Source organism: Solanum dulcamara, chromosome 10, assembly GCF_947179165.1.
Source record: "Solanum dulcamara chromosome 10, daSolDulc1.2, whole genome shotgun sequence".
NCBI lineage: Eukaryota > Viridiplantae > Streptophyta > Magnoliopsida > Solanales > Solanaceae > Solanum > Solanum dulcamara.
Genome location: NC_077246.1, coordinates 59,536,212 through 59,547,869, shown reverse-complemented (window position 1 = coordinate 59,547,869; position 11,658 = coordinate 59,536,212). Strand labels below are relative to the sequence as shown.

General features: G+C 34.6%; 2 protein-coding genes across 3 annotated transcripts; both read left to right on the top strand.

The window, feature by feature from the left end:
• The first annotated feature begins 276 nt into the window (after positions 1 to 276).
• On the top strand, positions 277 to 3,002 carry LOC129871219 (PLASMODESMATA CALLOSE-BINDING PROTEIN 3-like). The gene is made up of 4 exons (XM_055946107.1): positions 277 to 447; positions 546 to 797; positions 891 to 927; positions 2,343 to 3,002. The coding sequence occupies exons 1-4, from the start codon at positions 393 to 395 to the stop codon at positions 2,761 to 2,763; spliced, it is 765 nt and encodes a 254-aa protein (XP_055802082.1). The 5' UTR covers positions 277 to 392; the 3' UTR covers positions 2,764 to 3,002.
• Positions 3,003 to 6,947: 3,945 nt separating this feature from the next.
• LOC129871561 (ureide permease 1-like) lies at positions 6,948 to 11,144 on the top strand. Of its 2 annotated transcripts, none has more exons than XM_055946506.1 (8): positions 6,948 to 7,420; positions 7,495 to 7,788; positions 9,147 to 9,285; positions 9,394 to 9,568; positions 9,829 to 9,872; positions 9,977 to 10,068; positions 10,309 to 10,683; positions 10,764 to 11,144. In XM_055946506.1, exons 1-8 carry the CDS (start codon positions 7,412 to 7,414, stop codon positions 10,920 to 10,922), a joined length of 1,287 nt encoding a protein of 428 aa, XP_055802481.1. In that variant the 5' UTR covers positions 6,948 to 7,411; the 3' UTR covers positions 10,923 to 11,144. The 2 variants fall into 2 exon arrangements, with proteins under 2 accessions (XP_055802481.1, XP_055802480.1); XM_055946505.1 differs by having other exon boundaries at positions 6,949 to 7,420; positions 9,141 to 9,285.
• Positions 11,145 to 11,658: the final 514 nt, after the last annotated feature.

The window sequence follows — 11,658 nt, the reverse complement described above, 5'->3', positions numbered from 1 at the left end:
ACTCCATGTAATTATTTGTGTATCTTAATTAGAACTTATTAGTGATTTCAATTAAATGAATAAATATTAAAATTAGAGTTCTAAACTCAATTTTTTTGTCATATAAAAATAAGCATTTTGTAGTAATTTTTTCTTCATATTCAGAATTTATGATTAAAAAAATAAAATCTCATCAACGGTACGACATTGAAAATAAGATCTAGCTCTCCAGCTCACACCGTCATCTAATCTCCACCGTTATTCTTGTTTGTGTTGTCTACACAATTCTATTCACCTTTTCCATCATTCTACTTCTCTCACTTCTTGTTTTCTCTGTCTTCTTCTTCTGCTTCTCTTTTTAATAAATAAAAAAGCACTGCGACAGAATTATCTCTCACGATCTTGCCACTACCATGACCACTTTTGTACTATTTTCACTACTCTTTTTGACCCTCACTGGTCACTCAAGTAAGTTTTCCATTGAGCTAGTGGTGAAGTTAAAATTTGAAGTTTATGAGTTGTGAATTTGCTTATTTTTGAACTGATTTTTTTGGGGGTTTGTGCAGCAACTGTAGGTGCTTTGTATTGTATTTGTAAAGATGGGGTAAGTGATCAACAACTTCAGAAGAGTATAGATTATGCTTGTGGAGCTGGAGCTGATTGTGCTCAAATCACTCAAAATGGTCCTTGCTATAACCCTAACACTATGAAAGATCACTGCAATTATGCTGTAAATAGTTATTATCAAAGGAAAGGTGCAGCTGGTGCTAGCTGTGACTTTAGTGGAACTGCAACTACTAGCCCAAATCCACCCACTAGTAAGTTCTCGAGAAAAATAAAATAACTATTAAATTATGTCATCTATTTACAGATTTACTCATTTTATTCCTCCTTTGAAATTAATTTAACAGCTGCAAGTTCTGGGTGTGTCTACCAATCCAGTCCTGGGTATGTTCTCTGTTCTTTATAACTATAAATGACTTGGATCTCGCATTTCTAGTGCTTATTTTATATGAAGCATATTTTAATGAAATATTGTTAGCACCGGAGAAATATATATATTCTACAGCCTTTTCGTATGGAAAAAGTTTAACAAAAAAATAAAAATAGGGCCTTTTAGGATTATCTTGAACAACTGCTTAATGGTTATACCTTAAAAATGTAAGTAAAAATTCTGTTCGAGCAAGCAAAGACGGATCTAGAATTTGAACTTTATGGATTGTAAATTCTACGATGGCACATTAGGCTTTAGTAATTGAGGTTCTCAATTTAATTTTTATATATATTTAATGAATTTCTTAATACACTGCTCATACTTGGGCTTCTAGCTCCAACGCGTTTATGGTTTAGAAGTTTAGCTAGCTGGAATTATTGGTATTTAGTGACAAGATATGGGTTCCATGTATGACTCTTTATGGACAGCTAATTCAGCCACTTTTTCCAAATTGGTAGACAAATTCATTACCTTTATTCAAAGTGATTAGTGTTGCCAATTTGTCTTTCCCTTGCCAAAATTTTCAAACAGAGGAATTCTTTTACTTGTCCTGGCCTGGCTGTTACTGTTATTTTCTTTGAAATGATGTGTTGATGGTTTTTGATTCATCATTATGTGCCCTAGTGAGCAGCCTTAATGATGATATTCCTGTAGTTAGTGTTATTACTGTACTCTGATCCCTAGGTTGTCATGCTTCAAAGGCTTGCTCTCTTAATTGGTAATCAAGCTAGTTCCTACTACTTTCTTTGCAATCAACAACCACAAATATTTGTGCTGATTTTTGTTTCTATCTAATTATAATACATAATTATGTCCTCGAATTTGGCCTTAGTTGACATTTATGCTCTTCAATTTTGAGTGTGCACAAGTAGACACTTTAACTTGTATAAAGTTGAACTAGTTACACATGTGTAAGTGTCATAATACATTTAGGATGCCACGTATGATGTGAGTTGCCACGTAGGAAGTGTGTATATTTGTTTAACTCAATACAAATTTAAGTGTCCACTTGTGCACATCCAAAGTTGGAGTTGAAGGTCATAGATGTGAGATAAGGTCAAGTTACAATGCATGTTTATGTATTATGCCATAGCATGTTTATGTATTATGTCATTTTATATTTATATATTGTTTGGTTGGGCGAGCTGGTGAGAGGTCAGCTCCCGATGTGTGGGTTAGCACACGTGACAGCTTCTTTGAACCTTTGATGCAAATACAAGTTGGTATTTAAATGAAGGGTAGGGGAGCGGGTTCATTATCTATATCAAGTTGAGTTGTGCAGGAGTTTCTCGATTATAAGAAAAAAAATTACTTAATACTACTTGGGGTGAGTCCTGTTTCATGATGTTATTTCTCAATTTTGTACCAGCAACACCGGTGGAGGTACAACAACTCCGACAATAGCACCACCCGGAACCACAACTCCAACAATTGCACCACCAGGAACCACAACTCCAACAATCGCACCTCCAGGAACCACAACTCCAACAACCGCACCTCCAGGAACCACAACTCCAACAACCGCACCTCCAGGAACCACAACTCCAACAATCGCACCTCCAGGAACCACAACTCCACCAGGATCTACTATACCAGCGACTGCACCACCGGGGACCACAACTCCAGGAATTGGCACAGGCACGGGCATAGCGACTACACCTGGGACAAACAATCCACCTTTTGGGCTTGGACCAATTGGCATGGACGGCAATGCAGCTAGGCATCTCCGAAACAGTATATTTTTCACCGTAGCCCTTTTGGCTATAAGCTTTTTATGCTCAAGGGTCTAAAGTAAAAGAGGATAGAGAAGTCCATATTTAGAAGAATCTTTCTTTAGTTGTTTCTATCTTATTATGATTGCATGGAAAAGTTGGAATTGGATTCTCTTAGTAATTTTATGTTGTAGAATATGATCCCTATGCTCTCCCTTTTTAGATTTCTTCCCTTCGTTGTATATTAAATTTTATATATGAGCAACGGAAGAGGCTGTATTTTTTTCAATTGAAAACAATATATCAATGAGAACTCTCTACCCCACCCCAGTCTCTTATCACAATTTAAATGATTATAGTAGTCAAAGTGGCTTGATTTGTGTGGCTAACTTAACCAAGCCTCGCTAGTGCGGCTTATAAACCTTATTCGTCCTATTAAGTTCATGTTGATTGTAGAATGGTTTGGTGATTGAAGTTCAAATGTGTTATTGTACAAAGCTAAGTGAGATTGTATACGTATTGGGCTAAAGGGGACAAAATAAGGTATTTTGGCAAGTTTCTAGTTCTAATGGGCAAAAGTTTCTTGCATGTTTTATAGAAAAAAGTTTTGTGCATACGTATAATAGAAAATTTTGGGAGCATTAGAGAAGTAGAGTTAATTATCAAACACAAGGAAAGTTTGTACTTCAGTGTTTACAAAGTACTAAGTTGGTTTTATTAACTTCTTCCTAAGAGCCTCTCCCCATTTTTGATCCCTTGGCTATTTGAATTCACAATCTTAAAGTTGAAGGTGAAAGGTGTTAGAAAAATAATATCAAATTATCTCAAAAAGTAAACATTTATTTTGGTCAAAATTTGGATGTTGGGCAATGGTGGTAACTCCTAATACACACGCAAGTGTACGTGATCGTCTAAGTAGTACAAATTGGTATAGTCTGGATATCGTATCCAAAGGACTTTTGATTAACTACAAAATCATGTGATTTGGCCTCGTTTACATACCCTACTAGCATTAGCGTAATACCCTACCTATTCGTCTTTAACTGTCTTATTTTGCCCAACTCTATGATGGAAGTCCGCTCTGTCAATCGTTACTCGACAGCGTAACCCTTGATTAACTTGATTGATCTGATCAAAAGCTTGCTTTTTCCCATCAAAGGTACCATTTACAACCTAATCCCTATGCTTGTTATTTATATCTACATAAATTTAAAGACTGAAAAGTAAGTAAAGATTGTGATCACAATTTGAGAGGTATTTCAGCGTTACGATTTTATTTCACAATCATGTAAAGTGTTTGATTTGATTGACTTTGTTCATTTATCTTCTTATTGATCTGTCCGTGAAAGTTAAGCTCACGAGTACTTTTTCATCAAACTTCAAACTTGCACCGAGTATTGGTGGCTCGATTGGGGGCACATCTTAATGAAATATGAGCTTCTTCAATAGAATTTGAAGTTTCAAATTCTTCAAGTGTGCAAGTTGGAGTCTCAAATCAACCAAGTATGCTAGTAGATGTTTTCAAATTCTCAAGTCTGTAGGTTGAAGTCTATAAATTCAGCTAAGTTTGTAAGCAAAAGTCTTCAAATCCCCAAAGTCCATAGGTTGAAGTTTCAAATTCAGGTGTCTGTGAGTTGGAGCCTTCGGATCCTTCAAGTTTACACGTTGAAGTCTCAAATATAGCAAGAGTCTGCAAGCTGAAGTCTAAAATATATTAAGAGTCTTCAAGTTGAAGTGTTCAGATTTTTCAGGTTTGAGAGTTGAAGTCTCCAATCAATCATGCATGCAAGTTGAAGTTCTCAAATTCTTCAAGTCTACAAATTGAAGTAGGGCTGTTCAAAATTAAATCGTAACCAAAATTGACTTATTGACTTATTGTTATTGGGTTATTGAATTAACGGTTGGTGAACAGATTAAAATTTTATACTTATTGTTTTATTGGTGTGGGAGCATATTACTTAAATTCCTTATTGAATAAATCGTTAACACATTAAGAATTATCTAATTACATATTATTAATCCTAACGCTCCATTTAATATTTTACCGCTTGTTGTATGACTTGATATGTATTTGTGAGTTGAATTTCTTACTAGTTTACTAGCTAGCTAGTCTTGATGATGATGTATGTCTTCACATCTTGTTTATAAAAATGTATATTTAAAATATATCTTAGTAATGAAATATTAAGTTGTTGTACAGGTAAATATTTGTTAAAATAAATATTTATGTTCATGCATCTTCGATTTTTAGGTTTTCATGTATTTCTCATTGTGATTTATAACTACCAAATTACTAGCTTAAGTAGACCTAGGAAAAAAAGTTATTTGAAGGGAGGTCAATGTATTAGTGAGTGAAAGTGAAAAAAAAAGCATGAAATAATTGAATCAATACACCACCCGTTAACCGTCCGATAATTATCAACCAGATACGAAATCAACATATATCTTATTTGTTGGCTAGCGGATTATTATATTTAAAAATCAAAATTCGATAAGCCAAATCGTTAAGCATAATTATCCGCCCGATCTATCCGATAAGTAGTCCTAATTTGAAATCTCAAATCAACCAAGTTTGCAAGTTGAAGTCTTCAAATTCTTCAATAAAAATATGCGACGTGTGTACAATTGATATATTCCGATCAATCAAATATTGTCATGACACTTAAATCTAATTAGTCGAAAATCTGATTCGCCGAAGGGAGGCTGCCTTCCTCACAACCCTTTATTCTACAAATATAAATAGAGATCCTCATAATCAGAAAATCCACTAGAATTCTAACAAGAAGTGAGATAAAGCTTGTGGATCAAACACAACAGAGTTCTCTACCAACTACAAACATTCAAGTACACAAGTATTTCTATAAGTTCTAGAGTTTAAGATGAAGATTCAAGAACAAGTTCAAAAGTCCTTAAATTCAATCACAAGTTCTAGAGATTAAGACAAAATTCAAAATAAACTTCACACCCTTAGATTCAAGTACAAGTCCATCATATTCAAGATCAATCTCAAAAGTCCTTAAATTTATATTCAAAAGAAGAATCAGAGAATTCACAAAAATTATAACATTCATATTTAAAATAAAATACTATAATTATTACATATTTTTTTTTAATCTTGATTAATATTTTTTTGATACAAATTTTATTATTTACCACCATCATGTTGATAAATTAGATGGTCAAAAATATTTCCCAAAAAAATCTTTTTTTGTGGTGTCAATCAAATTGATCATGTTTTTCCACGAGGAAAGGAGAAAGATGAAAAGAACATAAAGAAAATGACACGAAACCACATATGATTGAGGTATCTTATTCATTCACGTCTCTTGAAATGATAACATCTAATCAACAAGTCGCATAAAGCTATTTATGTAAGTTATAGAAAGACAAACCTATTATTTGCCTTTTTTGAATTCATACGTAATTCACTTCTTAGTAATTAGTTATATTCTAATTTATTTAAGGCTCCTTTGATTACAAGTGTCAGCCAATATAATTACGTGTGTGTTCCTCACAGGCCTTGCATGTTTAAAAAATTATATAATATTACTATAAAAATGAAAGGATATAAAAGCTTATGCTATTTTTAGTCAATTTTGTCGATTGCCTTTTGCTGACCGTGTGTGAGATAATGATCTATACTTCAACTGATCGATTTTGTTATCATGCACTTTCATCTATATATCCATTTTTTTTTATATATAATAAATTTTTATTAACAAAATTTTTGAATTAATTTTCATGCACCTTGATTAATTTTATAAAATATTTGTAGAAGCTACACCAAAACTATAAGATAGATGGGAAGAATCTTCTTCTTTTTTTCTTGTATAGTAAAAACCTTAATAAAAGTAACTTTGCTCCATCATTTTCTTTTTACCGTCCTTTTTTGTTTTTCTCCCTAATTCTTCATACCCTTTTGCCTCTCTGGTTTTATATTGACAGCCAAACATATAATTTTTTTTTTCACATAAAAACCTGGTTAGTGATGATGAGCTCTATTTTTCCCCCTTTCTTCAGACTGTTGTTACCTTCTTTATTGGACTATATTATTTATGCTCCTATTTGGTGAAATTGAAATTTAAAATTTAAAAATTTTGAGTTTATGAAGGTGTAACTTTTGAAATTTGAAATTTGAAATTTTATTTTAAAGAAAGTTGAAATTTTGTGAGTTAAAGTACCGAAAACTAAAATACTAATCTGATCTAATTTTTGCTATCTAAAAATATTTAAAAATTAAATTTTAGTATCATTTCGGCTATATTTGTCAGTGTTTCAACACCGAGTTGCAGATTTGCGTTTTACGTCTTTTAGGTTTATTACAAAGGCAGGCAGGCTCTAAACTCTGCAGATTTCTTATTCATGAATTCGTCATATTCTGTCTCCAAAGGGACCACCATAATTTACATTAGTCGGATTCTCTAAAAATATAATTACATCTGTATTAAATCATCTAAAATTTACTATTTTTAGAGTATTTGACACATATTTATCAATATTTTTAAAAAGTGGAAGCAAGATCACACACCTATCAATATTTTTCTTTTACTGAAGAAAGATGATTTCTTTTGTGACACCTCATGAACTACATGCTGATAATACATAGTTTTCCATATAAAGTTGACTAGTGTAAGCTACAACATGGCTGTCTCACATATTCCCTTTACATTAGGTATATTAACTCATTTGCAGATTGGTAATCTTGGAGGTGACAGACACAAACAAAATGGACCAGGTACCACAAATTTAGTGCCATATATTAGCATAAGTTCAATAGGTGAATCTTGAATATTTTCTTTTTTGGTTAAGGATTTTTGGGGCATTCCAATGTTTATTGAAGTTTCAGCTGAAAGGGTATTTTTGAAGATGTATTTGGTGGAGAGTAAAGCGGGGGCAATAGCTTGTATGCTATTTTCTCTGTTATTCTTGGGGACATGGCCTGCTCTGCTTACTTTACTTGAAAGACGAGGTCGTCTTCCTCAACATACTTATCTTGATTATACCATCACCAATCTTTTGTCTGCTACTCTCATTGCATTTACTGTTGGTGAGATTGGAAGGAGTACAATGGAACAGCCAAATTTTTTCACTCAGCTTTCTCAGGTTAGTGGGGAGTTGTGGAGGCCGTTTGAGGCGCTTCATTCTCAATTTAAAAGTGACAACATATTTTAATTCCTTTATCTGATTCTGTTAAAGAATGAAAAAGTATCATATTGGTGGTCTGCTTATAAGATATGCGGCAATCCTCCTCCCTTTGAGTTAACTTTTAGGCGTGAGTTTGACTCAAAACCTAAGTTTACGTGGTATAGAGTATGATCTATCTCACCCGATGTTGGCCTCCCTAATTAAATTTCTCCATGCACCAGATGTCTAAAGAATGAAAAAGTCCTTGATGGTGGGTGGCCTCTTTAAAAGACTTGGTCAATCCTTGTCCTTTGAGCTATCTTTTAGTGGTGAATTAGGTCCAGGACATAATGCACTAGTTTTTGCATTTTAGGTGGATCGGATTGAACCCATTATCTCAGTCAAGTGTGTGACTACCCCTTTAAAAGCTTAAGCTGTTATAAATAACATGCTTTTAAGTACTTAATTTTAGGTGGATAGGATTTGAACCCAATATGTCGGTCAAGTGTGTGACTACCTCGTCTAAAAGCTTAAGCTGTTTTGGATTCAACATTTCTAATATATCACGTAATTGGTGGTAAATGTCATACCTTGCTTCATCTTGGTTGACATTTGGATGTTATACGCCCAATAAGGTGGAATGGATATGGAGGATTTGTATAACTGACTCGAACTAGTTTGGGATTGAGATGTAATTGTGTTATTGTTGTTGATATTGTTTGTCATTTGGAACGTATGCAGTTTCACATGTTGTGTGTTTCTGTATGTAATTAAGTAGAGAAAAGATATTGCAATTTTACAATTTGAAAGAGAAAACAAGGAGATATGATCACCGATATGTTCCTAGTTTTCTGTCGTAACAACTCTGTAGCTTCATAGGTAATAGGTTGATATATAGCGGGGAATTGAAGAGGCAATGTATGAGTTCTTACCATGCATTTTAGATTAGATTCTAGATCGATATATTCATCGATTTGTTCTTTCATTGGTTTGTCTGATGACTTTTTCCACTTACCCTGGAGTCTAGTTAATGTATTATATGTTCTTCTGGTTTAGTGGTGAAGCTATAAAATCATATTCCACTACTTATCAAATACATATTCTGATAGATTAATCGAAGAGTTAGAATTGTGATCCTCGCTGACATAGCTTCTTTGTTTCCATTAAGATCACCTATACACAAGGTAATATGACATTCAAGTGGTCCTGTGTCATAGAACTTCCCAACAACGCGACATAGATTGTGTATTGTTGAATTTGCAGAAAAACAAATATATAATTTGGAATTTGTATTTTCTTTTTGGTTTCTGAACACATTTTATGGATGAAAGGTGCAGGACAATTGGCCTAGTGTCTTGTTTGCGATTGCTGGAGGACTGGTCCTCACTCTTGGAAACATTTCAACTCAATATGCATGGGCTTTTGTTGGTTTGTCAGTCACCGAGGTCATCACTGCAAGCATCACGGTTGTTATAGGTATCAAATTAACTTGATTAATTTACATTATACTGATACCATATAGCAGGGAAATGGTATCAATATTATGTTGGAATTTGACGTGCGTTCTTGCTTTGGTTATGGCAGGAACAACATTGAATTATTACCTTGATAACAAAATTAATAAAGCCGAGATCCTTTTTCCTGGCGTTGGATGCTTCTTGATTGCTGTTTGTCTTGGCTCTGCTGTTCATGCATACAACTCAGCTGATAACAAAGAAAAACTTGATTATTTATCAAATGACTATAAGAATGGGGTTGGGTATGCATCAGTTCTAGAACATATTGCAATTTTGAATTCTTCTATGGGCATCTCATGTACATAGCTTCTCCAGATGGGGAGGGAAGACTTTGTATTTTACATCTCTTGTGCAATATTTCCCCTCTTAAGTGACTTTTCGAAGTCACTCCTTGAGTGCAGGATATGTGGAAATTCTGTTAAAGATTTCATACCACATATCTATGTAAGATCCCACGATTTATTGCGGGAGATTGATTTTAGTTTGGTTGAATCTTTGGCAGGACAAAAGGTGTTACTGACTCTAAACAAACAAATACAAACACAGGTACTTTAGCTACTGGAGCATTTGAAGTTCATGTCTTCTCCTTTTTTTATCAGATTGGTGGATTTCGTATTCACCTTTATAGTTAATGTATAGATGTTCTGCAGTCGATATGAGTGACTTGGAGAATGGAGAGGAGAAGGCAAAGGCTGGAACTGCGCTGTTCCTTATAGAAGTTGAGAACAAAAGGGCAATGAAGGTTAGAAATTCTTACTCAAATTGCCACTTCAAGATTAACTTGTTTTCTGGTACTTGGTATCAAAATTCAGATTATTTCTAGTTTCAGAGAGCCTCCAACTTGTCTTTCTATAGTAATCTAGTGAAATGGACAGTCGACCCAGACTCCTCGGGATTGAGCATAGTTGATTGATTTGTTAATCTAGTGCACTGGAAGTGTGTCCGGAAAAAACACACATAATCTGTTGGATTGCCAATGTAGGTTTTTGGGATGAGCACTTACATTGGTCTGGTCATTACCTTCTTTGCTGGAGCTTGCCTTTCTCTGTTTTCGCCTGCATTCAACCTGGCAACAAATGATCAGTGGCATGCTCTAAAAGATGGAGTTCCTCACTTGAGTGTCTATACGGCATTTTTCTACTTCTCAGTTTCCAGCTCTTTGCTGGCAACGATTCTGAACTTCACCTTCTTGTATCGCCCTGTACTAAATGCACCCAAATCATCGGTGATGTGTTATGTGAACGATTGGGATGGTAGAGGTTGGGCTCTTTTGGCTGGACTTTTGAGTGGCTTTGGAAATGGTCTCCAATTCATGGGAGGTCAAGCAGCTGGATATGCAGCTGCAGATGCTGTTCAGGTTTGTGCATTTGAACTAGTGGTCAGATTAATTTGATAAAAGCATGATTGATCCCTCATTTTGAATATAATTTTGTTCAGGCACTGCCTCTTGTGAGTACATTTTGGGGGGTAATATTGTTTGGAGAGTACCGAAGATCATCAGGAAGAACATATACGCTTCTTGCAGGAATGTTGATCATGTTCATAGCAGCTGTTGCAATCCTCATGGCATCTGCAGGGGAGCGCAAATGTAATTAATACATGTATTAATGTTTCTGTACATATCAATCAACATCCATGCATATATACACCTTAGCTTATTGCAGTTTCTGTTTATCACTGAAGAAAACCACCCAAGTGAACTCTTGGAAAAAGGGAAAGGAAACCCTTTAATTTGTAGGTAGCTGGCTGTTGCAAGCATTCAGCAACCTTCTATTTCTTTTATGTTTTGTATATGATCTGTTTTTTATTTGCTAGTTAGTACTATTTCGTTCCAAATTAGTGGTTATGTTTTGCTTCTCAAGTGATAATTTGACTAACCTTCATATTCTTATCTGTGAAAGCCATTCGAAAACACAGATGACCAAACCTGATTAGATTGCATGCTCTGAGGACAATTCTAATAGCTAAATGACCAAAACCTCCTTTGTAGGCAAGCAGGGATGAGTCAGCTGTTTATCCGCCACTTCTTATATACAGGATAGGAAAGAAGAAAAAAAGAATTCTCAGTTTTAACTATCTCAAAGAGCATCAGTGAACCAGTACATATCAGTAAACCATGTCTCAAACTTAAAAACAACAAACTCCAATTATATTAAGGTAATCCCAAAGGAGAACCAGAGCCATTTGATCGTGCTGCTGGAAACCCAAGCATCCGACTCATGACAGCACGAACAGAGACTTCTATCTCTTCTTCCATAACTGTTCGAATACTCGCTTGCATAGCTGCCATTTGCTGATCTAGTACACGGTTAAGAGTCTGCTCAAACTCTGG

Excerpts from the sequence above, each read along its gene's own strand:
- LOC129871561 (XM_055946505.1), top strand. Across the intron at positions 9,873-9,976 it reads ACAAACAAATACAAACACAG|TCGATATGAGTGACTTGGAG; the intron begins GTACTTTAGCTA and ends GATGTTCTGCAG. Across the intron at positions 10,684-10,763 it reads CAGCTGCAGATGCTGTTCAG|GCACTGCCTCTTGTGAGTAC; the intron begins GTTTGTGCATTT and ends AATTTTGTTCAG.
- LOC129871219 (XM_055946107.1), top strand. The coding sequence starts at position 393 with ATGACCACTTTTGTACTATTTTCACTACTCTTTTTGACCCTCACTGGT. Across the intron at positions 798-890 it reads TAGCCCAAATCCACCCACTA|CTGCAAGTTCTGGGTGTGTC; the intron begins GTAAGTTCTCGA and ends TTAATTTAACAG. Across the intron at positions 928-2,342 it reads GTCTACCAATCCAGTCCTGG|CAACACCGGTGGAGGTACAA; the intron begins GTATGTTCTCTG and ends ATTTTGTACCAG.